The sequence below is a fragment of the Mesoplodon mirus genome (assembly GCF_964341445.2).
Source record: "Mesoplodon mirus genome assembly, chromosome: X".
NCBI classification, from domain to species: domain Eukaryota; kingdom Metazoa; phylum Chordata; class Mammalia; order Artiodactyla; family Ziphiidae; genus Mesoplodon; species Mesoplodon mirus.
The window spans coordinates 33,159,325-33,187,027 of record NC_138981.1 but is presented as its reverse complement, the minus strand read 5'-3'; the positions used below and the strand labels follow the sequence as shown (position 1 = coordinate 33,187,027).

General features: G+C 40.9%; 1 protein-coding gene across 1 annotated transcript in view; it reads right to left on the bottom strand.

Annotated features, from left to right (window-relative positions):
- LOC309796149 (uncharacterized protein) overlaps positions 1-27,703 on the bottom strand; it is a gene marked incomplete at its 3' end in the record, with an annotated part of 551,894 nt that overhangs the window by 465,874 nt on the left and 58,317 nt on the right. Inside the window, exon 3 of the mRNA XM_082609206.1 lies at positions 9,942-10,046. Within this exon, the coding sequence (XP_082465332.1) occupies positions 9,942-10,046 (105 nt within the window). The remainder of the gene's footprint in view (positions 1-9,941; positions 10,047-27,703) is intronic.

Below are 27,703 nucleotides of genomic sequence, written 5' to 3'. Positions count from 1 at the left end.
ATTTGCACATCACAATGGCAATCATACCAAGACATTTTCATTTTAAGGGACACCACTGGTCCAAGTTCAATGAGATTCTATCTGCAGTAGAATTTAAGGGTCATACAATTTCAGAGTTAGAAAATTCTTTAGAGAATCTATTCCCCTCCCCCTCAATTTATGTATTAGGAAACCAAGGCCCAGAAGAGGTTAAATGTTTTGACCAAGATCACATGGCTGGTAAATAGCTCTGACTAGAGCCCAATTCTGAGCCTTTTGATCTTTTTACATAACACGATTATTGAAGAGAAAAATATTATGTAATTCAGTTCTTCTTATGTTGCACACAAAATCTGATGTTCAAAATATACGTTAGGAATTATGTGACATGAACTAGAATGAATGGGAATCAATGGCATTTGTCTCACTGGAAATTCCTATAGATTTTCTAGGTTTGAATATACTTGACTACATAAAGAAATTCAATATAGTGAAAGTGGATTCAGGGAGGGATACGGGAAACATTTGTTCTGAGTAGGATTTCTTTAAGTAATTTTCTCAATTTCCTGGGTCCTTATTTTTCTAGTATTCTCATCTTACACAATCTTAGTTGAGCTCATCAACTTCCTAAAATCTGGTGAAGAATAAGAAAGAAACATTTTTAAAAGGTAAAAAGTGGTTGAAGAAAACTGTAGCAGAATAAAAACATTAGCAAAGTAGTTGTATTTTTCAAAGCATTCCATAATGTGTGACATAACTGATAGTAGCTAAGATCAAGTGAAAGGAATGGACTTTACTTTAGCTTAATTAGTTGTTTCAGTTAAAGACTATCTATGCCCAGGTTTGACATTAATGCATATTTTAGCTTAATTAGTTGTTTCAGTTAAAGACTATCTATGCCCGGGTTTGACATTAATGCTAGAGGCACCAACCACATTTAGCTGCTATGGATAAAAAAACCCTGGTTTCCTAGAACCCAAGCTAGTGGTACTGTAAGCACCTGGCAAGTCAGGAAATACCAAAACGCAGAGAAAAGGTTAAATGACTGAAAGTACTTAGCAACAAATAATTCCAAAAAATGTCGAATCCTAAAACCCAACCTTTAATGCCAGCTGTGATTGGTAGATGACAGGTGTAAGGGATTTCAAAATGTACCCGGAAACCAATAAAAAAGTAGAGGAGGTCCCAGAAAGTGAAAGGAGAGAGAAAGCAAAGCTAAATAGAGAAAACAGTTACCTGACTGTGCCTGTATAAACCATAAATGTTCATTTTTAAAACATTGTTTATAACAAATTGAAGACTACATGAATATACATCAATGGATAAGTGACTGAATTAATAACTTCACATCAATACTCTGAAATACCAGTTTGATTATATTGAATATGGCAGATCCAGATGTATTTACTTGAAAGGATGTCCTCGACATAGAGTTTAAAAAAAAAAAACATGCACAATATGTATTTTATCATACTAATTTCATAAAATCTATTTTTTAAAATCCCTAACCATCTAAGGGTATGTTTGTTTTTTATACATGTACATAAAAAAGGAAAAAGGGTGAAGGAAAACAGATTCCAAACAATGGCTGCATTACAGGGGTGGAATTAGAGTGCAGTGGAGGGGGAGACCACTGATTTCATTTTAGATCCTCTGATAGTATCGCTATGATACATATACTTTATTCAATTAAGTCATTGGGTTTTTTAAAACTGAGATTCAAAATACTAAGTTTCTGGAAACACATACTAGTTCCTTACAAAGAGCCAAATAAATCACTTGGCAACTCCTATATAGACTATTAAAATACAAATACTTAACAAAGTATATACATAGACATACGGCCAAGAATAAGGAACAGTGAATTGAAAATCAATGGTGTTCCTTAGAAGTCAATTGTCTTAAACTTCAGTTCACTCTCTGCTCTTTACAATTGTGCTCTTAAGCAAGGTTTAAACCAGATTCCCTTTATGGGGGCTCTATAAAATGTAGGACAAAAGTTGAGTAAAGGGTTATGCATCTCTTTTGAGATTCCTTTGAGCCGAAAGCCAAGGTATTCGATAAAATAGGGATGAAATGCAAAATTCTGTGATATTACTGTATTCAAGGGCCTTAGGAAGTATGCGTAAGAGAAGATTGGTATGAACTGGCCTGACTGAAGCAAGTTATCATTAAGGAGAGTTAAGTGGGCTTTGAATGATGCACCTCCAGACTTCACACTGAATAATCCAAGAAACTGATTTCATACTGTCAAATCCAATAGATATCATGCTGGATTTTGATACTCTGTTGGGCACCAATTATCACATTTCATTGGTTATACTATCAACTACCTTCAATTTCATGGTATCATTCTCTTTTTCTTCTCTTTCTCATCCTAAATCTGACTGTTCCTTTTTGAAGTCTATAATTAACTTTTCTTTCTCTGTCTCTGGCCTTATCTTTCATATCCCAAGGGCTCTATGTAGACCATTACTCTGTTCATTTTACATGCTGTGCCTAAGTGATTTCATCCACCCTTTTCTTCATTTTAAGAACCGTTTAAATACCAATGGCCCTTGGTTCTAATCTTACCCCAGAGCTTCAGATTTACATATTCAACTGTTTGTTGCACACATCCACTGGGATATTCCATAAAAAACTCAAACTCAGGGTGTCATTTTCCTTCCTCTTCACTATGTAGCCCTAAGACCCGCACCTCTTCCTGTATTCCAGACAATGTCTGGAGATGTTTTGGATTGTCACAACCAGGGAAGGGAGTGCTAGTGCCATGTATTTGGTTGAGGCCAGGCATACTACAAAACATCCTACGATACATTCCACAACAAAGGACTCTCTGACCAAAACATCAGTAGTACCTGGACTGAGAAACCCTGATCTAGAGTTTTTATGTCCTAATTAGAAGACTTTTGAGAAATATTTACAGATTGGATTGTAGAACCAGTGTATAGCCACTAAGAGCATAACCCAATAATATTCTTATATGACTAATATTTGAGTCACAGAGGTAATTTCTTTTGGATCAGTGTTAGTAGTATTATAGTGGACATACCATAGGTGGTTTTCAATGAGTCATACCTTTATATAATCCCCTTCCCTTGAGGTCAGCCAGAACCTGTGACTTGCTCTTATGAAATAGAATATAGCAAAGATGAAAGGATAGTCATTCCCTTGATCATGAGATTCCCTCTTAGCACTGGAGCAAAAGAGAGTCTCCTGGCCTCAAAGAAGTAAGCTGCTATGTTTTAAGAGGGCCATTTAGCAAGGAACTGTGGGGGCCTCTAGGAAATGAGAGTGACCTCCAGCCAACAGACTACAAGAAAGCAAAAACCTCAGTCCTACAATCACAAGCAAACACAAGGAACTGAATTCTGCCAACAACCACATGAGTTTGGAAGAGGATGCCAAGCTCCAGATGAGAACACAGGCCACCTGACAACTTGATTGCAACCTTCTGCAACTATGAGCAGAGAACCCAGATAAGCTGTGCCTGAACTCCTAGCCCACAAAGACTATGACATAATAAATGTATGTTGTTTTAAGTGATTACATGTATGATAATTTATTGTGCAAAAACAGATAGCTAATACAAGTGCCATTAGGGAAAAAAGAAAAAAAGAAGCACAGGAAGAGTAAACACAAATTCCTTGAGTTAGGACAGTATGACAATTTTTAAGTTTTCTTTTACATTTTCTTGCTTTTTCTTCTAGACATAGATTTATTTCCAACACTTTTCTTCTTTGAATTTGGGGGACTAGATTAATATATATATATTAATCTAATATACATACCATAAGATTCTCCCAACATTTGTTTTCACTTTAAAACTCTAGCAACGAGATAGTTACGGTGAAGAGAATTTCGGCTGAAGATCTATAGTTAAATAGAATACTTCAGCAAATGGAAGGTCGAGTGTGATGACATGTATATCATAAGGACATGATTTGGATTTGTTTTTAGCTCTATATAGTAATTTAGATCTGACAGCCATTTATTGTATAGTCATTTTCAATACATATTATTAAATTTCAAATAGAGGTGCTTTCTCTCTTGTTCAGAATATTTAAAAAAAACACGGTCAAAATTGCTGGTAACTTGGCAGAAGATGATAAATAAGCTGTGTAACAAGTTACAGAGGAAACGTAAAGGATATGTTTCTAACTTGTAATTATTTTAGCACTTTAAAATAGCCACATCCATTAGATGAGTGAATGGTGTCACGTATTAGGAGATTTCCTCAAATCTGCAATACTTTCAAACTTTAGATATCATAAAATTTTATTTTATCTCATGGACCTTGACCCTCTTAAAGCAGGGATCAGCAAACTATGACCTGTGGGCCAAATCCAGCTCACCACTTGTTTTTGTACAATCTGCCAGCTAGGAATGGCTTTTACATTTTTAAGTGGATGAATGAAATGAAAAGAAGAATGATATCTAATGACATGAAAATTGCAATATTCAAATGTTAGTGTCGATAAATAAAAAATGTTATTCAAACCCAGCCACATACATTTATTCACATATTATCTATGGCTGCTTTTGAGCTACACCAGTAGAGATGAGTAGTTGAGATGAAGACTTGATGTAACCTGCAAAACTTAAAATATATCTGTCCCTTTTCAGAAAAAGTTTGCTGATCCTTTCTCTAAAATAGGTTATGTTTTGAAAACCGCCTTTATAAAGAATGTGTGCATATATTTAGTATGTGTAATGTATGTGTCCATATATGTGTATCTATGATCCTATTTTTTTCTTTACTATTTCGATTTGATATGTTATTTATTCAGTTCCAATTAAACATCACTTTCCATAAATACAGGATACTATTCTTTTGCACAGCTTCACCCTCAAGGAATCTAGGATACAGGCTTCAAGTTTGAGCTCCATTATTTTTCCCTTTACCCCTTTCTTCATGGATGGTTCATGCCTTGTCCTGAGGGCACCAAGCCTGCAAGACATTCCTGCTGCCCAGAGCCCTGCATCCTGCACTGCACTGCTCAGGACTGTCTCACACCATCTGGGTGTGAGGAGTTGTAAATCACTGCTTGGCATTTACAAAGAGTTAACAAAAGGGATGGAAATTCTATCAGCATTGCTTGAGGAGAACTGGCCAGCCCCCATCTTTCCTGTATGGAGATTTTGATAGCATGATGTCTCTATGAAATGGAAACAGGCCCAAAAGGAAGATAAAGAAGCAATGGTGAAGGTTAGAAAAAGCCATTAAAATTATTCTAAGAAATATGCAGACATTATGGCTGCTTCTTACATGGGAAAAGGGAAGAATGGAAAATCACAGAAGGGAGATGAATTAATGTATTGTTTACTGCTCTGGATATTAGGCTGCCATCCTTTTGACAGAATGATTTTGAAACATATTTGAGATTTGTCTGATATTTATCTTCTCAGACTTCATCAACACAGAGAATTTATTTGTAATTTGGTTTGTGAAACATTGAGACATAACAAAATATATTTTAAGATGCATGTTTTTACAGATAAGCATTTAAATGTTTATTCCTCCCTCCGTTTTACAACCTTAATATCACTAATACAGTATCTGTGATTTGTGAAGATAATACAAAAAATTCTTATATAAATGGAATACTTTATAGAGACTTCATACAAGGCCTCTACTCTCACCTCTCTGGCCCAATAGAAGATACTCGTCATCAATATTCCTGTCAATACTTGTTGGGAACAGAAATGGTTGGGGTCCCATTAGGGAGTGGTGTTACAGTGGTGCTGGGCCCGGGACCCAGAATTACTTCAATCCTGCTTAGCCAGCCCAGCAAGATCTTCCCTACCACCTTCCCAAGGAAGGTACATAAGAGGCACAGAAAATAAAGAGATCTTTTATTATTCAATGGGGCTTTGGCCCTAAACCTCGAAGTCTAGCAAAACTACAAGATGATCTAGACCACCTATCAGGCTCCATCCTCCTTTGGTCCAGAGGAGAGAGAGTTAGAGCCCAGAGTCAAAGCAGGCTGAACAGCCTTCTGGATTCCATAGCCCCACAATCAAAAGGTTTTGTTTCCTATTTCAATTAGACAAAAGGCTGCACCCAATATTCATGTTAAATCCTGGCCCTAATCCCCACTTCTATGAACAAGAAAGAACACTAGAACAGAGAAAAAAGATAGAGCCACCCAGATAAGGCCAAACCTATGGATGGAGAGGGAGAGTGTGGGAAAAGGAGAGAAAGATCAAGTTCTTCTGAGCAGGCCCTTTACACACATACTCAAAGAGGCAGCAAAAGGTAATATTTGAATGCACAAGGAACCCTGACTTTAGGAAACCATAATCTTTTTTTTTTTAATTTATTTTTTTTATTTTTTTTATTTTTTTGTGGTACGCGGGTCTCTCACTGTTGTGGCCTCTCACAACCACTTGTAGAGGATGCACACGTGACAATGTACACCAGACACGTGAACTAACTTACGTGATTGGACATACGAATGCACGTTTGAAAGTTCGTAACTTGAAGGTTCGTATGCAGGGGACTTGCTGTACTTTTGGTTTTAATGTAATTTTGTCCTCTTTATCAAATGTATCTCTATTCAAACCCTGGAAGCTGGCTTTTATTATTTCCAATTTTAAATGATCAAGGTGAGGCATTTCAATAAATGAGGAAGCTGTGGAAAAGATATAATCAGAACTTCCAGTGCTAATTTCTCATATTTTTTTATTCCGTACTTCTGGCTTCCCCTGACACAAATAAGGAGTATGTGCAGTCCAAAAGGTCATATATCAAAAGGAATGCAGTAACTTCCTACTGAAGCATTTCTAGAATGTATTTCATCCCCCAAAGGCAACTTTGCTATATAGCTTCATAACATTTTCCAAAATTGAGTTTCATGGCAGTGGACTTGCAACCAGGGACTTGAACTTCAAGTCAACTAGAACTTCAGGTTCCTTTTGTGCTACTGCTGTGGTTATTGTTGTTATTGTTGTTGCTTTAACATAATCTACCACTTATCAAGGTTTCCCCAACCTGTTTATATATGCAATTGATTTTTTTCATCCTGAGTGAAGAACTTCATAGATATCCTTGCTAGATACAAATTCATCATGTTGCTTATTTTAGCTTTTATTTCCAAATTCTCAAGATCTTTTTGACACTTGATTCTGTTATCTATTACATTCTCTGACCCTCCCATTTCTGCATTGTCCATACATTTAACAAATATGCATCTTTTCCATGAATTCATTCAATTCATTTTCTATAATGTTGTACAGAATGCATCCAAACTCAAGCACGTCTGTGCCACCAGCGTCATGTCCAAAGGTGGACATCATTCTGTGTATGTCTGTCTTTCATAAGAAGAGTCGAGACCCAGAATTGAAATGAGTCTGATGTCACTAGCCCACGCATGGGGTATATGAGATGTCTGTGGCAGGAAGGAACGCTAATGGAAGGGAGAAAGCTGCTATTTTTCACACAGATCTATAGTTAAACAGGCCTCATGGGAAAGGTAGTAGAGAAGGACAGCATATAAATTGAATTAAATTCTCATAAAATTAGATGCCCTTAATTTATTTTTTCCTGAGCATCAGTGTAATGAATAATTAAAAATACCCTTTCTCATCTTAGATTTGCAGAAAGCAGGGAATTTCTCATATTCACTTGGCAGCTTTATTAGCTACTATTGTTCCTTTTTTTCAAAGAGGTCATCTGCCTGCTGAACTGTTTTTTTCTTTTTTATCATTTTGGTAATTATGTGTTCTTTCTGTTTGTTTGTTTTTTGTGGTACGCAGGCCTCTCACTGTTGTGGCCTCTCCCGTTGCGGAGCACAAGCTCCGGACGCACAGGCTCAGCAGCCATGGCTCATGGGCCTAGCCGCTCCGCGGCATGTGGGATCTTCCCGGACCGGGGCACGAACCCGTGTCCCCTGCATTGGCAGGCGGACTCTCAACCACTGCGCCACCAGGGAAGCCCCATAATCTTTTAAAGAGGGCTGCTAGTGAACCTGCCCAGCCTTTACTCTTGAGGGAGGCATTATGCTTTTTATTCTGACAGTAAAAAAAAAAAATCTGCCCTCTGCCTTCTGTCCCAGAAGGAGACACTATTTCTACCTTCCAAGGCTGTTTGTTGAACAAACAGCCTCGATAGTCCAAAACAAAAGCTGACACAAGATGTACAAAATGTAAGAGATCCATGGATAATTGTCTTTCATTTATACATATGTCTGTATGTACACAAACACACAGACACACAGTATGTGCGTTCTTCACATTCATAAAAGTTAATTTTTGCATACATTGTACCAATTTTAATATATTTTGTGACATGCTTTTTTCATGGACATTCTTCCCTGTCAGTATGCCTCATTCTTTTTAGCAACTACATAGTATTCCATAGTATTTATCTACCATGATTTATTAAAAGTTCTAAGCCATTTCCCTATGAATGAACTTTTAGATATTTCTCAGTGTCTTACTATTACAAAAAATGCTGGGAAAAAACAGCCTTTATACATATATATTTGTTCACATGTCTGAGTATTTCTGTAGACAAAATTAATAGAAATAGAATTACTTGATCAAAAACATGTGCATTGAAAAATTTGAAGAATATGTACGAGTTGCCTCTATCAATTTATATTCTTCCAACAGTATATGAGAGTGTCCAAATACTGTTTTCCTACGTGTGTTAAAATACTTGTATAGCCCTACTAAGGATAATCCTATGGAAAGACATACGAACGAGTTCTGTTCCTAGACTGCGTTCATAAGTCCAATTTGTTCATTATGTCCAACAAAGTTAGCCTAGGTACCCAACTAACACAATCAGCTATATAGTACTGTACTGTAATAGGTTTATTATACTTTTCACACAAATAATACATAAAAAACAAACAGACAAAATAAAGAAAACATTTTTAATCTTACAGCACAGTACCTTGAAAAGTACAGTAGTACAGTATGACAGCTGGCATCCAGGGGCTGGCATCAAGTGAACAGGCAAGAAGAGTTACTGACTGGAGGAGGGAGAGGAGGTGGGAGATGGTGGAGCTGAGGGATCATCAGCAACAGGAGACGGAGGGCAAGCTGCAGTTTCGCTCATGCCTGACGTTGATGCACACGTTCTGGTTCCTTGCTGGATTCAAGTCTATCTACCCACTTGAAAAAATGATCCAGTGGTGTCTGGGTAGTAGCTCTTTTTTTCTTGTCATAGATGACACAGTAGCACTGGATTGCATTCTGAACGGTTACTGCAACCTTCGTGTACCATCTTTTCGCCTCACTCCACTTTCTCAATTATTTTCACTTTTGTTTCCATCATTATGGCTTGGCGCTTCTTAGCAGTACCAGCTACATCACTGCTGCTTTTACGCTTGCTTCCAGACATCCTGGGCTTGGAATAAGGATACTGTACTGTTGTACTCTATACAGTACTGTACAGTAAAGTATACAAAGCCTGGTAATTATGTTTTGATGCTAACATTTGCATGATTATGTTCAAAGCTCTCATGTCTAGTAAATGCATTGAATGCAGAAAAAAAAGGCAGAATGATAATATTGGATATGAGGGAAATGAGTACTTTAAATGCCCGTGTGTAATTTTGGTCTTAATTAAAGACCAGTCTTGAAGAACTTTAGGTATGAAACCATTTCATTTCATTTTTACCTAGAAATTTCCTATTTTCAAAGTGAATAAGGGACTTTTTTTCTCTTTTAAGCTGTTATTGGGAAATCTGCTCTAGTGACAGTGAGAGGACCCAAGTTATGTTTTGAAATATTACAATTAGGTTAACCCCCTGGTGGTCATAGAAAGGCAGTGATCAAATTTGTAACACACTCAAGCTTGAGGTGGTAAGTCCATTACATCTGGATCCCCAAGGCCCTGAAGAATATTGTACTAGGCAATATCAGGAAGATAAGGCAATCCCAAACCTTTCAGTGAAAGAGGAGGAAGCACCACTATAAGAGAGGTCTGTTTAGCTCACGGATGTACTTACATGGCTAATCTTCAATGCCAGGACCTGCTTAAGAGGGCACCACTTCTTGGCCAGTTGTTGCTCTTTGATGATTTCACTGCACGGTCCTATAGCACACCTAAAGTCCTGTTCAAAATAGAAAAACCAGCCCTTTGTTATTTCACCAAATTCATTCATATTTCAAGATGTAACATCAGTGTGACCAGTCTTCTCGTCCATCATGATCAAGTCTAGTATTGAAACAGCAGTGGGGGACACCACTGCCATTTTTCTTGCATGCAAAAAATAAATAACAAATATAATCCCTCCTAGATAAATTTTCCTTTGTATTTCACTTTCTTCTTTGACTCAGTTTTATTTCTCCCTCTCTTTCCTGTTTGAAATCACCAATTCTATGCAATGACTACCTAATCAAAAACATTGTGGCAGTAGGAGAGAAATAACTATGACCTAAAAGTCATTTTTGTGTGTGTGGAGTAAATGGAACAGGTAACGGTAACAAGCATAATATTCATTACTTATAGATTTATCAACATCTATCATAAAATCACTAGCACTACAGGGCTGAAATGGACTTTATGTGTTTTTCTTCTCTTCTACAGTACTTAAACTTTTCTAACATATGTGACCTTATTAATTATAGAAATTTCTCCCTTTTCTTCTGGACTTTGAGTCCACAAAGCTGACTATGGCTTAATCACTCCTTCCCCAATAGTTTTAATCGTGCCTGGCAAAAAAATAGGTGCTCAGTGAAGATTTGTTAATTGTCTTCTCTGTGTAAGGTGGAGGAACTAAAATCCTGAAAGAATGATGTGATTTGCAGAGACTCACACAGCTACTCAGCAGGTAAACCTATGTTGACTCAAAAAAAAAAAAAAAAAGATGCACAGCCTAAAAGTTGAGAATTATATTTTATTTGGTGGACTTACTGAGGACTATGGCCCAGGGTACAGCCTCTCAGATAGCTCTAAGGGACTGTTCCAAAGAGGTAAGGGAGGAGCCAGGATATATAGTAGTTTTTGCTAAAACAAAACAAAACAAAACAAAAAAACCCCCAAGATGTAGTTGAACATAAAAAGATTACTGCTACACTTGCCGCAATGAGAGGAAGCCCACGCGCAGCAACAAAGACCCAATGCAGCCAAAAATAAATAAATTAAATAAATAGATTTTTAAAAAAAGATTACTGTTAATCACAAAAACAGACATCTCAAACTAATGGTTTTTACTGCTTTTCTATGTATGGGAAGATGCAAGAGTCTGGGCTTATTGAAATCATTTCTTTGATATGCATCTTAACTATCTAGGTCCAGTATCCTGTTTTTCTCCATCCTGAATTCCCCTCAGGTGCACCATAGGGGGCAGCTGCAGTGATTGATGACTTTATGGCCCCAACATCCTTTGTTCTTTGTCCACACCTAGCTGAAACCCCAGGGCTCCTAGTAAAAATCTTGTGTTGTTAACTATTTTGGATTTGAATCTTGCCTTGTTTCCTTGACTTGCCCTTGAGGACACAGACCATAGGTTGAACTTCTAGAACATTGTCTTTATTCCTCAACATACCCAATTCCAGTCCAAATGCCAGGTTCAGAGATAGATCCAAAGGAGGTCTTTAAGAAAAACATATGGACTATTTCATCCTAAAAATTTTGTTGTTAAAAACTGCTTTATGAAAAAGAAATGCTTTATGGTCAGACCCAACCACTATACTGTAAATTGTCCACCCACCATTTTTCCTTGCAAAAGTCTCCCAGATTCCTATATGTAGAAACTACAGGGTAACCATTTCTGTCTCCTGTTTGGTAGTTCATCCAAATGAAGATCTATGCCTTTAGTTGTCCACTTTAGATAGCTTTCGGTTCTTGCACATTGGGTAAGATAAAACCTTTGTAGTAAAGATACCATGCAAAAATATATATCACTCCCCACCCCTCTAGCAAGAGTACAAAGGTAAACCACATGAACCTAAGGAACAAAGTCAACCACACAGATCTGCTAGATTTGATAGAATGGAGAGGAAAATTATCCATTTCCTTTATTGTGAATAACACCTTCTAGAATATGATCATTCTAAAATGTTAATTCTTACTCAATGCCCTCATGTCTTGCCCTAATCCCCTATAGGAGCAAGTCCCTCTGACAGTGGGCAGTAGTTCAGTCACCAGTAGGCATGGGGGATAAAACTGATAAAACATGAGTCCCTCAGCCTTTATCCAGGGAAACAATAAATAACTTCAACAGATATGTAGTTAACAGGCTGCCCAGCAAAAAAACCTGAGCTCCCCAATCAGGGATTTAAGTCCAAATATGCCTTAGTGTGTACCCAGTAGATGAAAAGCACAGACAAAAGAGAGAACCAAAATAAAACCACTAAGGGCCCCCCCAATTCAACAAGAGGCTTAGTACACAATAATCACATCAATCTGTTCAGGTCAAACACTAATACTTCTCTGCCCATGCAAGTCTTCTTAGGTGCAGCCAACAACTGTAGGCACTTATTTAAAAAGGAAGGTCTTGATGCAGGGGGTGGGGAGACAGTATGGAAAGAAAAAGACAAACATTCCTATGGCCAGCACTCCGTGTTTTGTTTTATAGGACATAAATTTACGTCTTGTTTCTGAGAAATGTTTTTGGGCCATAAAGCTTTCAAAAATCTGGTATACCTAATTCAAAGCCTTTAAAATTTATGTTATAAAATTTATTACTGTGCCCTTATAAATCAGCACTTGGTAGTAACAAATTATCAGAATGTGCCATATATTAAAAAGATAAATCAGAATTAAATAGTAAAAAGAGAAGGTGTTTCAAATCAGACAGCCAAAGCACTAACTAATGGGAATATTTGTAAATGTGACAATGATTTACAGCAGGGCTCTTAGAGTGTGAAATCCCTCACAAGTTTTTGCATCAATCAGCTGGAACTTTTGGTCCATTGTTTATAAATCAAGAAGTTAATGAAGAGTCAGGGATCTGTAAATCCAGACACTAAATTAGAAATTTGTACCTTTTGATTTATAATAAATTACCTCAAGAATTACACATATAAACAAGCAGAAAAAGAAACTGCAATTAAAATCAGGAGAAGGTTAACATTTAGAAATCAAAGTTGTAAATAAAAAGATTACCGACACCAACTCAATGAATTCTACAGCTCTGCATTTCATAAGACCATGACAGGGATGTATAGAGAAAAATTCCAACACTTAGTGACTTCAGTGAAATAATTACCTCGTTCTTTTTTTTTTTTTTTTTAGCATCTGTTTACCAAAGCTTTTATTCAGTGATAGGGAAAATCACTTATATCCACAAGAACTAAGCATTTAAGAGAAGAAATTGGTTTCAAAGACCTTAAAGCCCTTTGGAAATATCTATTAATATACAACCAATATGCAATTGCAAATCATTATTCAACAAAGAGGTAACTGAAGAACTCACTCTGCTGAACTTGAAATAAAATCGTATTAAAAAATTGAATAATTCAGACTTTTCAAGAATTGAAATGGGATTTTCTGTTTATTACTCTTTTTAGTATTCTAGTGTATTTCCCTTAAAGAAGTAAGACTAAGTGCTCCTGACATTTGTCTAGAGAATTACCTTGCTCTTATCTGTTAATTTTAATAGGTTACAATTTTTTAAAAAACGGTATTGGGCTTCCCTGGTGGCGCAGTGGTTGAGAGTCCGCCTGCCGATGCAGGGGACACGGGTTCGTGCCCCGGTCCGGAAAGATCCCACATGCCGCGGAGCGGCTGGGCCCGTGAGCCATGGCCACTGAGCCTGCGTGTCCGGAGCCTGTGCTCCGCAACGAGAGAGGCCACAACAGTGAGAGGCCCGCGTACCGCAAAAAAAAAAAAAAAACAAACTGAAAACAAAAACGGTATTGACATTACAATACTTTCTTGCGCTACCAAAAAAGGATCCCCAAAATGGTTATATGGCAAATCTTAACCTGAAAAGAGGCTGTCTAGTTATATATATGAAGTTCAAAGATCTTCCTTTTCCATTCACACACACACACACACACACACACACACACACACACACACATGATCCCAGGTAAGGACAATTCTCTCTGCTTCTGCTTTGCCTCCTGACTTTGCCTCACAGTCGAATCCTAGAGAAACACAGGCCAGTTCAGGGGCGGGTTGCTCAAGCCCCACGTGGTCGTTCGACACAAGCCATAGACAATGACACTGAAGCACGTGAGCTTGGGGGACCCTCACAGACCTCCTGTTTGTTTATCGCCAAATATCTCCTGAAAGGAGAGGGAAGACTCTCATCACAAAAGCACACGAGTGAAGGAGTGAAGCGGAATCAAGGGACATTAAGCAGCGCAGGGCTAAGGACCCCTGACAGGTGACTGACTCCGAGATGAGGTGGAAGCTGGCATGTGTGCCTCGCCCTGGCTCTGCTCCAGAGACACCCTGTTGCTGGACTGTCTCCCTGGGGGTTACTCCCCCATGGGAGAGCTGCGCCCAGTTGAGTTTCGGGGACTCATCCTGTCAAAGCTCCTCTCAGCCCTTTACCTCTACATCCCACCCTCCCCTGAGAGTCAAGTGCCTTATTCTCCCAGCTGCCCCCAGGCTGAGGTGAAATATCCTGCTTCCCCATCCGACTGCGGCATCCCTGCCTTCTGTCCTCTTCCCTCCAAGCCGCCGATAAATGAAATCATTTACGCCCCAGGTTTGAAAGGTTGCTAATCTGTGACCCCATGTGGCTAACACCTTTCCCTGTGAATAGGGACCTTCAGGTGCTCTTCCCTAAGGGAGGCGATAATATGGGACTTCATAGAGGTAGCGGGGAGGGGTGATGAGTGGTGGGAGTGGGGGGCAGTTTCTATTTGAAGGTATTTGGGAACGGGGGTATGTGACCTAGAATCACCCAGATGATACCTCGTACGCCACTGCTTACGACCCTGACTCATGTGGGATGAAATCAGATCTCAGCAGCCCACTGCATCGTGAGCACTCAGGACTTGTGTGGGGAGTGTCCGCCTTTTTCCCTCCCCTGTTCTCACTGACTCATTATTCAGGGATATGAACACCCTGGACTCCCCCACGTGCCTCTTGCACAAGGTCTGAAATCATAGCATCTCGAGGCAGACACGGTGGAGAATGGGGCTGGATATATCAGCCTCAGGTCTCCTGTTCTCACTCCTCACGGGAGATTGTGTCTGCGTCGATGTGTCCTTTGTTTTTCTTGGCTTCCCCAAATTTGCGTTTATGGACTGTGTGCTTGTATTGATTCCCCCGCCCTTCAGTTTGCCAGCTGTGCCGCTTTTCACAGCATGACATTGTTTGGGGGGAACCATGTGAAAATCTAATCGTCAGTTGTGTCCTCATCTCCCACTACAGATAGAACCACTCGTTCTGTTAGACCATGCAGATCCCTCAGGAGCCACCTAATATTATTTGTTAAATATTTGAAAGCACAAGCTAAAGACACAATGCATCTTGATGCTTGATTAAAATGCACTGTGTTAGAGCGTATTTCAGAAATTGATGGAGTGAAATTAAAGGGCCCAGATCCTAAAACCTGGAGTTTGAAAGTAAGAGCCTTTCCTCACTTCATATTTACTCTCAGGCTTATTTAACATCAGTCCTAAAGTTAGATCTGATGTGGCATTTCAGACTCATTGTACCCTTCTGCACCCTGCTTAGAATTTTAGAAAGCTGGGCATAGCAACAGATTATTGGGGTAGTAACAAATTAGAAAATCAGGGTGAGTGGTGGCATAAATTAGATATAGAAAATCCTCCAGCGCACTGTTCAAGCAGCTCCATTAGGCCCAATACAAACAAATAAAATCTATCAGATTGTATAACATGGTATTCTGCTTCATAAGCATTTGATTATGTTTTGTCTATTGTTTGGAAGGAAAAAAAGAGCCATTAGTCAGGAGACAGATACACACACACACACACGCACGCACCAATGTATAAAAATATATTGACTCCTACAAAGAATAAAATCTGGGATTTCTACTCCTCATGCTTTCATTTGTATAAAATAATGCTAGTTATAAAGTTCCAAACACTTCAATGTATCCCCATTATAAGTTTATCAGCATTAAACATGTGTTACCCAAGGTGTAATTACTCTGGTATCACCTACTTTAAGAGGACTACCAAATCTATGTCACTGATAAAATTTTATTCTCTACAAGAAAATATGGTACTAGTTTCTAAACCAGTGTTTGTAAGTTTCAACCAGTCACCAAATAAAAATCAATGTTTTTCGCCCATCAAGAGATGAATGGAGAAAGAAGATATGGCATATATATACAGTAGAATATTACTTAGCTATAAAAAGAAACTAAATTGAGTTATTTGTAGTGAGGTGGATGGACCTAGAGTGTGTTATACAGAGTGAAGTTAAGTCAGAAAGAGAAAAACAAATACCGTATGCTAACAGATATATATGGAATCTAAAAAAAAAATCATTCTGAAGAACCTAGGGGCAGGACAGGAATAAAGACACAGACGTAGAGAATGGACTTGAGGACACGGGGAAGGGGAAGCTGGGACGAAGTGAGAGAGTGGAAAGGACATATATACACTACCATATGTAAAATAGATAGCTAGTGGGAAGCAGGTGCATAGCACAGGGAGATCAGCTCAGTGCTTTGTGACCACCTGGAGGGGTGGATTAGGGAAGATGGGAGGGAGACGCAAGAGGGAGGAGATATGGGAACATATGCACAAGTATAACTGATTCACTTTGTTATAAAGCAGAAACTAACACACACTGTAAATCAATTATACTGCAATAAAGATGTTTAAAAAAATCAATGTTTTTCAGTTATTGTAGAGAAACTGGCTGATTTGCGAAATGGATACTCCTATCGGTGGATTTACGAGAGGGCATTTTGCAAGTAAAGATAGAAATAACAGCTGTTTAAATGAATAAACAATCAAACATATAAATGGCAGCTAGAACCTGTCACTCTGCACAAAGAACAACCAAGTCATGGTTTGAGGTCTCTGGGGGGTAAGTGCCGTCTGCCCCTAGATCTACTGAAAGCCGTTCTCTGCTCTTCTCCGTGCCCCAGGAGGCTGTGCCCTGCAGTGTGCATCACCTGGGCTCCCCTGCACTCTGGCTCCTGTTGGGTTTGGCCAGCAGAACCTTGGAGGGCAGAAAGAGAGCGAGGTCACGGAGTTTATTTCTTTCACCTCTTCCTGGCTTGCGCAGTTATGGCAGTGACAGTACTCCTCCACAGCTACAGCCCCTGCCCAGGGACCCTGCTGAAAGGCTCCTGCTGTCGAACACCTTTCCCCTTCAGGTGTGGTAAAGGCCTCTGTTGCTGCAGGTCCCTGGGTGCCCCAGCAGCCCCCATGGGCTCCCTGACGCTGTCCACACCTCTGTAAATAGCCCTACAGATAAAGAAGCCACCTAAGAGTTCATCGTGTCAACCACTTTCCTTGTTTTTTAACACATGAAATTAGTCAAACATCATAGAGCTATTGTTAACTTAGGGTTAGAATTTGCCTCTGGAGCCCCAGTCTACGCATTACCCCACACGACCCTCTACCATATTCCCATGTGGAAAGAGGCCAGGGGGCAGGGGTTATAGTAGTAAGAGTTAAAGCCATGGAACATCCGTAATGAGAAAGGATGAAAAGGCAGGAAGAGCGAGGCATGGTCTGTGCACCTGCATCGGGGTCAACAGCACTGTCCTGCAGGCTACACCCCTTAGATGCAGAGAAATGCAATCTTCCATGGAAAAGCGCTCATGCAGATTTCATGCCTCCTCCCACAAAGGTCAACTCAAAGTCCACCTTGTTTTTGAAGACTTCCCTGGAACTGAAACCACCGTAGAAAATTAAATTCCCATAGACTTTATTGCTCCTAATGTTGTTGTGAAGATCAAGTGAGATAATGCATACTGGAATGCTTTGTAGAAAGTGATAGATCCACAGCACCATTAATGAGAACCATCAATTAAAGATGAGAATCCTTACCTCTGAGATATGGTGTCTGTTTTGACATGAAAGGAAATGTGAAAAAGATGCTGCTGTCTTCACCTGTCATTAATACTTCTCAACTTTCCTCATAGGGCTCGAATGAAGGGGCTTGATGAAAAGTAAATAAACTGAAAGTGGCTTAGATTCTCACCAGAACGTTGGCTTCAATGTCTGTTTTCAGCTTGATTTATACATCGCGGCCACAGTCTGTAGTATTTAAGTTTCCTTCGTATAACAGACTGAGGATGAGGTTGTCTCAGAAGACTCAGAGAGGGCCTATATAACGCGCAGGGACAGAGTCTTTCTGACTGTTGAATTCCAGAGCATAGCTACAGCCTTGGCTGAGTTACCAATGTTGGATGGATTACGTCATTTCCAGCAAAATTTTGACAGCCCTCCAGTAAAAGGGCCCCCGCAGAAAAATGAGGAGTTACTAAATCATATTTCAGGGAATCACTTGACTCAGAACTGGCGGAGTCAGCTCTAAGAGAAAGAAAACAGAGGATCTTCCCCTGAGCTGGACTTCACACAAAAGCAGCCAGCGAGATCTTGGAAACTCTGCCCCGCGAAGAGTGTGTGGCTTCCACAGCCTGATAGGGATGCCCGGGTGCCTCAAACCAGTAACACCGTACAGTCCCCAGCACTCAGGCATCGCTTTCCATCTGAGCTGAGGACCCTGAAGCAACTTAGAGAAACAGTCTGTGCGGTAGAGAAGGAAGCCCCAGAATCAATGAAGTTCAGTTCCCCCTCTAGAGCCTCAAGACGAAATACAGGCTGCAGAGGCAGCCGACTCCTTATCCCCTATTTACCCTGAGGAAATTCTGCCAGTTCACTGGGCGCGAGTGGATGCAGAATCATCTGCAAGGTGCTCTCAGGAAACAGATTTTTACGTGGAAGACAAAGTCCTTTCCCTCAAGTACCTGCCCCCGAAACACCGGGCACCACTCTGCAGAGAGGGCTCTGCCAGGCAGCTCCTAGAGAGAAAGCAGGCGCTGCAGTTCCTGCCTGCAGGCCAAGGTGGGCACCGCATATGCTCAGCTGCTATAGCAACTGGACAGACGCTCACTGCGACCCGTGGGACAAGCCTGTGTGTTTTCATCTACATAAATCTGCAGGCCAGCCTGTGTGTTTTCAGCTACATAAAGCTGCAGCAATGTCAGCATGTTTGGAAGAAAGCTGTCAACATACTTCTGACTTAGAAAAGACCTCAAAAAGCAATTTACTTTTATTAAAAGGCCACCAAACTGCAACACTGATTCTGACTCGAATAAGGAAGTGGACCAATTTAGTTCAGAGGTGGGCTTTTAGGGACGTCAGTCTTCGTTTAACCTGTGTTGCTGGTATGTGTCAATGAGCTCTCTCAAGTCGGGCCCGGGCGCTAGTTATTGGAATAAAGGCCACAGGTTATAAGTTAGGGAAACATTTGCCTTTGGAGCGACAAAGAGCAAGTGAATTTTACAGGCTGTTAGAGGAAGCCTATCCCAGACCATTTGGTCATTTGCCAGCTGACCATATGGTAACCTTTTGTCATTTTTAGAAGGGCTAGGTCAGGGACCTTAGCGGCCCCCCACCTGGACGAATCCTTCCCAGGAGCTTGACACCATTAGAATATATCTGACCTCAGGGTCTAAATTGAAATCACTAGATCTGGAGAAGCACTTCCTAAAGGGCTTGCCCTGCAGGCTTTCAAGTCAGGAAACGCTATTGCCTACACCCCATGTGTGCCACCTCTGCTCTTTTCATTGACAATAAAACTCTGAAAAGGGCTATTTGGACTCTGGCTGCATCTCTCCTCAGCTTGCCTTGTGATAAGTGCCCTCCCATACACAAGTCTGTTACTGCACTGGAAAGTGACACCATGATTCTGTTTATGAATGTGTCTTCCCAGTGAGAATTCCAGTTCTTTGAAGGAATGTGTGTTTAACTGTGATACCAGATGTAGCACATAGAAAAACAAAATATGCAAGGAAGGAAGGAAGAAAAAGAGGGAGGGAAAATTACAGAACTATTAGTAATAACAATTGTCACCATTTTTTGAATCCTTACTATACAATAGGAATGATCTTACTTGCTTTATAAATACTTTCTCATGAAAGTCTCAGGGAAACTCTGTTATTATCTCTCTTTTGCAGTAGCGAAAACTGAGCTCAAGAGTTAAACTTTCCTCAACTCACAGAAATGAAAACTGGTGAAATCTACATCTGAAGTCAGTTTTTTTTTTTTAAGCTGAGTTGGGTCTTTGTTGCTGGGCGCCGGCTTTCTCTAGTTGTGGCGAGCGGGGGCTACTCTTTGTTGCGGTATGCGGGCTTCTTATTGCGGTGGTTTCTCTTGCTGCAGAGCACAGGCTCTAGGCGCACGGGCTTCAGTAGTTGCAGCATTCAGGCTCAGTAGTTGTGTCACGCGGGCCCTAGAATGTGCAGGCTTCAGTAGTTGTGGTGCTGCAAGCTCAGTAGTTGTGGCGCATGGGCTAGCTGCTCCCGGCCTGTGGGATCTCCCCAGACCAGGGATCAAACCCATGTGCCCTGCATTAGCAGGTGGATTCTTAACCACTGGGCCACCAGGGAAATCCCTAAAGTCAGATTGAAGTAATTCCAAATCCTGTGTTCTTATCTACCAAGCCCAGAAAATACCAGAGCCCAGAGAATTTGAGAATCTTACCTGATCCCATACCTAGTTAGTGGGAGAGTAAAGGAAGACTCCTGGTTCTAGCAGTTAGGAACTCTTTGAAATTTTGTTCTTTAATTGTTTCACAGATCACAAGAAAAATATTGTGCCCTGGACCTCAGGAACCACTGGAAACTACAGACTTGAACCAGGGCTGAGAAAGTCAGTAGGAGGGTTCATCTCACTTCTTGGTTCCTCTGCGACATCTGCTTCATTCCTGCTTGAAGTTGAGTGTCCTCTGCTTTTCAGTTAAATGCTGGAAAAATAGCTGTCTCACAGTCTGGAGAAATTTAAAAATCTGGAAAGCGGGACTTTAATAAAAAAATTAATTGACAATATGGGACTTCCCTGGTGGCACAGTGGTTAAGAATCCGCCTGCCAATGCAGGGGACAAGGGTTTGAGCCCTGGTCCGGGAAGATCCCACATGCTGCAGAGCAACTAAGCCCATGCGCCACAACTACTGATCCTGCGCTCTAGAGCCTGTGAGCCACAACTACTGAGCCCGCATGCCACAACTACTGAGCCCACGAGCAACAACTACTGAAGCCCACATGCCTAGAGCCCGTGCTCCACAAGAGAAGCCACCGAAATGAGAAGCCTGTGCACCTCAATGAAGAGTAGCTCCTGCTCGCTGCAACTAAAGAAAGCCCACGTGCAGCAACGAAGACCCAATGCAGCCAAAAATTTTAAATAAATAAATAAATAAATAAATAAATAAATAAAATGAAATAGAAGGAATATATACTCATGATAGATAATGAACACAGCATACAAATTTGCTACTCTTTAAACTCACAAAAATAGATTTTACTTACATAATATATATTTTAAAATTGAACTGTGTCCTGTAGTCTCATAAGTATTCATTACCTTAAAAATAATGCCTTCTGGGCCTCCCTGGTGGCGCAGTGGTTGAGAGTCCGCCTGCCGATGCAGGGGATGCGGGTTCGTGCCCCGGTCTGGGAGGATCCCATATGCCGCGGAGCGGCTGGGCCCGTGAGCCATGGCCGCTGGGCCTGTGCGTCCGGAGCCTGTGCTCCGCAACGGGAGAGGCCACAACAGTGAGAGGCCCGCGTACAGCAAAAAAAAAAAAAAAAAAAAAAAAAAAAAAAAAAAAAAAAAAAAAATAATAATGCCTTCTGATGGATTGGACAGTGAAGTTGTGTTGATCAACCCATTTATAAACTAAATAATGGAGGAAAACTTTGCAGTTTTGTCCTTTTCTATAAAAAGCCGACATGCATATCTTCCCCAGATACACACACGCCCAGGTTGCATCTTAGGAAATTCCAGAAAGCCCAGGTTTCATCTGACATTTAGATACCTAATTTAGCATAGCACATCCTGAAAATTAAGTGCATTGCCATTTAATTGATGTGAGGTTACTGGGACCTGTAAAATGGAAAGGATCTTTTCAGTGATTGACCAGGTCAATCTGGTCTTTCCTTTATAGAACATTTCTTCATTTACAATTTTCAAAGGAACAGGATTCTAAGGTGCTCCAGATGATTGGTTTAAAACTTCACCAAGGCTTGTCAAAAGAACAAAGTGAAGGCAAAGAACAAAGTGAAGGGATCCAAAGATGAAGAAAACAAATTCCTAGGGACAACTCCAGTGTAGGAGATGAGAATCTTATTCCATGAGTACAGAAGGGTCTCATGTTCATGGGTGCCAGGAGTTCAGCTAAGAAGTTCCTGGGTTCCTCAGATCCTGAGGTCCAGCGGCAGTCATTACAAAGGAGACCTGCCTGGGTACCATACTGTGAGGAAGCACACATCCTCAGTACCGTGACCCCCAGGAGCACTGGCAAGTGCACGGCATATGTGCATAAGTGGTTCACTTCCCTTGCTAGGTCCCGGAGTACAGGCCCCCTTATGTGCAGACCTGTGCTTTTCTGTAGCCTCAGGATTATCTCAAAGACTAGTTTTTCTAGGAAGTGCTTGGGTCATCAGAATGAGGCACTGAAGGAAGTCCTCTGGCATAAAAGGAAAGATAAACTGGCTTTATTGGGGCTACAGTATTGCTCATTGTCAAGAACGCATCCAGCGAGGAGACATCCCAACAAGAAATGAGCTTCAGGTCTCTTGGCCCTGGCTCCCTGGGGTCCACCTCCATGCTGGTCTTCCTGAGAGAGACAGGCTTGCAACTGAGCATAGACACAGGAGGAAAGTGGACTCTTGCAGCACACTTGTTATGATTACATTTGTTCTCCCTCCAAAATAGACTTTTATGGTATTAATTAGTACAGACAACTTTTCAAGACATTCTTTTTCTGGCAAAGGACAGAGAAATTCTCAGGCAATACATAGCAGAATGCCGTGCTAACTCAAGGTAATTCTTAAGTCCAGGCTCTCTCTCTCTTTTCTCCTGGGAAACGTGTTTTTCCACAAGCTACTCTTGGTTCTCTTCGGACCATTCCATTTCTATTTTCTCTTCTCAAACAACTGGTATTCTCTATTTGCTCATGGGTTTTCTTCCCTCTTAAATTTAACATGACCTTTACAAAATTCACTCTCTTCTGTAGTCAGTGCCAGGCAGTGATTAAGAGAAGAGGCTCTGGGAGACTTCTCTGGCAGTGCAGTGGTTAGGAATCCACCTGCCAGACGTAGAGAATGGACTTGAGGACACGGGGAGGGGGAAGGGTAAGCTGGGACGAAGTGACAGAGTGGCATAGACTTATAAATACTACAAAATGTAAAATAGATAGCTAGTGGGAAGCAGCCGCATAGCACAGGGAGATCAGCTCAGTGTTTTGTGACCACCTAGAGGGGTGGGTTAAGGAGGGTGGGAGGGTGACACAAGAGGGAGGATATATGGGGACATATGTATATGCATAGCTGATTCACTTTGTTATAAAGCAGAAACTAACACACCATTGTAAAGCAATTATACTCCAGTAAAGATGTTAAAAAAAAAAAGAATCCACCTGCCAATGCAGGGGACACGGGTTCGATCCCTGGTCCGGGAAGATCCCACAAGCCACAGAGCAACTAAGCCCGTGCGCCACAAGTACTGAGCCTGCACTCTAGAGCCCACAAGCCACAACTACTGAAGCCAGTGTGCCTAAAGTCTGTGCTCCGCAACAAGAGAAGCCACCACAATGAAAAGCCCGCGCACCACAACGAAGAGTAACCCCCCCACCGCAACTAGACAAAGCCCGCAGCAACGAAGACCCAACGCAGCCAAAAAGTAAATAAATAAAATAAATTTTAGAAAATAAAAAAGAGAAGAGGGTCTGTAATCACATGAACCTCAGCTTCAATCGTGACCCCACGAGTTACTGCACAATCAAGTAATTTACCTTCCCTGGGCCTGCAAATTAAGACTAGTGCCTGGGTCATAGAGCTATTACAGGGATTTAAAAGATAGCCCATGTAATGTGCTAGATAGTCTCAGGCACATAGTAGGGACTCGGTAAATGTTAGCTTTATACATTCTCACTTCACCCCTTCAGTTTCTGCCTCCAGTTCTGATTGATAAATTATTTTCTGACTCTCTGTGTTCAAATTCTTGAGAAAGAAAATCAGGTTGGCATAACTGTCCTATCAAACCACATAGCTACAGGGCTGTCCATGGATTAATGAGTCTTCAGTCAGATGCCCTCTCCTGACAGCCTCACCATGGCCTGGACATGAGTTTAGGTTATAAAACCTGCCTATCAAAGAAGCAAAGGCTATGAGGGAAGCAGTTTCCTGAAGGAGAGGCAGGGCTGATTGGTATTGATCAGCATCCTGGAAAGAAAGTATTTACAAATGCAGGTTTTCACAATATTGTACCAATGCTTCTTTATATCAGAAATAATCATGGTGAATGCTTGTTATTGGTTTTGATGAGTTTGGCTGGTAGCATACACCTGCGTTTTACTTAAGCCTATTTACTTTGAGAATTTCTGTTGTAGTTTAAGATCATCAATACAATGATAATAATTCAAAGCCAATTCTAGAAATACAAAGTAAAATTTTTTCTATGAAACTGTCTTCATAGCAATGAGCATCTGACATGGCAGTGGGCAGAACTAATGTGAACTGTGTCTGCCATTGCCTGTGTGGTGAACATCTTCCTGAAGGTAAAGGAGCTTCACGTAGCAGGCAGGCATGCCAAAAAACATCCACATAAACCTCCTAGAAAGGGGCATGAGAGCTCAAACTCAAATGAAACCATCTGTGCAGAGAGGTCTGTGGAGCTGATGAGTATGTTATTTACAGACCAATTCTGTGAGGTTTGCTGGCTGAGTAATTAGGACAATTGCTACTCTGGCCTTTAGCCCCTGCTCTGACTCAGCTCACACAATTTATCTACCCAAACAGACCAGTTCTCCACCACTCTTCTGACCGAGCACAGTGCTGTCTATTCTAGGGCATAACTTTATTGCCAAATTATTGTCTACTTTGGTACAATGATTTATTTCTTCTTAGTTCGTTTTAAAACTATGAGGAGGGCTTCCCTGGTGGCGCAGTGGTTGAGAGTCTGCCTGCCGATGCAGGGGACACGGGTTCGTGCCCCGGTCCGGGAAGATCCCACATGCCGCAGAGCGGCTGGGCCCGTGAGCCATGGCCGCTGAGCCTGCGCATCCGGAGCCTGTGCTCCGCAACGGGAGAGGCCACAACAGTGATGAGGCCCACGTACTGCAAAAAAAAAAAAAAAAAAAAAAAAAAAACAACTATGAGGAAATAACTTTTGTAACTCAATTGTTAAAGACAACAAGACACAGGTGAATTCATTCATTCAGCCATTCATTTAACAAATGTTTTCCAAGGACCTACTTATGATAGACCTTGTTTCAAGTGCTTGAGATACATCAATGAACAAAACCAAAAAAAAAATCCTACCGTAATAGAGCTTACCTTCTATGCAGATAGAAAATAAACAAGATAGGGACTTCCCTGGCAGTCCAGTGGTTAAGACTCTGGGCTTCCACTGCAGGGGGCATGAGTTCGATCCCTGGTTGGGGAACTAAGATCCTGCATGCCACGTGGCCAAAAATAAAATAAAATAATAAAAATAAAATAAAGTAAATAAAGTAAACAAGATAAATAAGTAAAATATAGGGTATGATGGAGAGTGATAGAGATTGGATGTATTTTTTTAAAGAGCAGCAAAGAAAGAAATACTTTCCTTTTAAGGTGGAGGGGTAGATATAACATTAGTAAGACTGGGAAAACACTGCATGCAGAAGGAAAGTCTCTCACATGGACAAATTCTTCTATGGGTAACAACTCCCCAGTGGCCTATAGCCACAGGTAGAACAGAAGTTGAGGACCTCAAACCAGCCAAATCCACCAGAGAGGGAGTGAATTCTACTGAAGATCAGAGGATATGTTAGGTAAGGCCATAAGGCAAATAAAAGCAAGAAATAGATCTAGAAACCTGGTCATCAGAAGAGGAGGAAATATCAGGCATGTACTGAAGATAAGGCCAGACATAAGTGAGAACAAACTGAAGACAGTCTCCTATTAGGAGCTCAGAGGTAGGTAGGGGTAATCTGGAACCAGATCCCCAAACAGGATCTTAGTAATAGGGGACAGAACTCAGCCAAAGAACTTGAGAAGCAGATATGTAACAACTCAGCCAAGCTAACCTTAACTCTAAATCAACATTCACCCTCAACTAGCAGCTTTGAAAAATGTCTTGGGGCAGAAGTCACTTCATTCTGTCTCGGCCTGCAGGTAAAAGGAAGGGAGGATGGCTATGATAGTAATTTCAGGGATACTTTTTAAAGTTCTTCACAACCGGTATTACAGTGTAGTGTCCAAGCAGAATGGAGACAGGTCCTAATGCTGAAGGGGGTCCTGGAAGGCAGTTCCAGGTGTGCCACCTTAGTTGCTGAATGGATCATATAGTAGTGAGGGGGGATGTCTAGGGCAGTGACAAAGAGGACGTCTGGAAGCTCAGGGAAGTGGCTGATAATCGGCTAGTACTCAAACACCTCAATATATTGATATAATTTGCCCATCTCTCAGGTATTAGCTCCTAAATCCAAGATCCTTGAGGAAGAGCTTTGATGACAAAAAGTAGCTTTGTCCATTCATAGCATTTTGGTCCATGTGAAGACTGCAGTGTAGTCATTACAACACAGAGTTCTGGCCAAGCCACTTGCAGGCTGTGTCTCTGGCACTTTGCTTATTCTCTCCAGGCTCTGGATCTCCAGTCATGAAATGGGATGATGACACCTACCTCGCAAGGGTGTTGTGAAGATCAAAGGGAGGGGAAAATGTGCCGAGTAGTGACTAGCACGTAGAAACTGTGAAGTAATCACTGGAATAATGTTGCACTAAAAGGGACCTAGATGAGATCTCGGCCAGTTCCCTGGTATATATGAGAAACCTGACATCCTGGGATATTGTTATTTCCTCGTGGTCACCCAGTAGTTTAACACAAGCTCAGAAGAGGAACACAGGTTTCCTGCCACCCAGTTGAATGCTTTTCATTCTACGTTACACTGTAACTCTTTTACCCTTTTACAAATAATGTACTGGAGCTTTGCCCCTGTGCTGCATCAATAAGATACACATTCATGTTATTGGGTTGGCCAAAGTTTGTTTGGGTATTCTGTAAGAGGTTATGGAAAACCCAAACGAACTTTTTGGCCAACCCAATAGTAACTTTTTGCTGTAGAACATGTAGCAGGGAAGAGGGAAAACTAAACATAAAATGAGATTTTATGCATAAAGTATAAAACCTATAGAGGTATGCTTAATGAAGGGCCTTGGAGTGTGGCGATGGGGATTCCAATGAAAATAGCACACATTTATATATAGGCTATGAACTCATTCTTTCCAGAATGATTAGTCAGCATGATGCCATCTATTTATTGTCCTCACAAATAATTCCCAGTTATTCTCTAAGCTGACTCTCCAGAAGCTCAGGTAGGGGAATATATTCTGACAGAACACAGACGATCTTGCCCTGGGAACCACTGCCACTAAGTCTCCCGTGAATCTGCATTTCTCCCTTTATCTGGCAGCTTCCAGATGATGTTTAGAAGCAGCGATGTTAAGTAAATAGCCACATTGTGGAGAGTTCTTTCACCAGAGTAGCATGACCCCTGACAGCTGGGGACAGCAAACTCACATTTAAAGAACACTGCCATGGGCTTCCCTGATGGCGCAGTGATTGGGAGTCCGCCTGCCGATGCAGGGGACACAGGTTCGTGCCCCG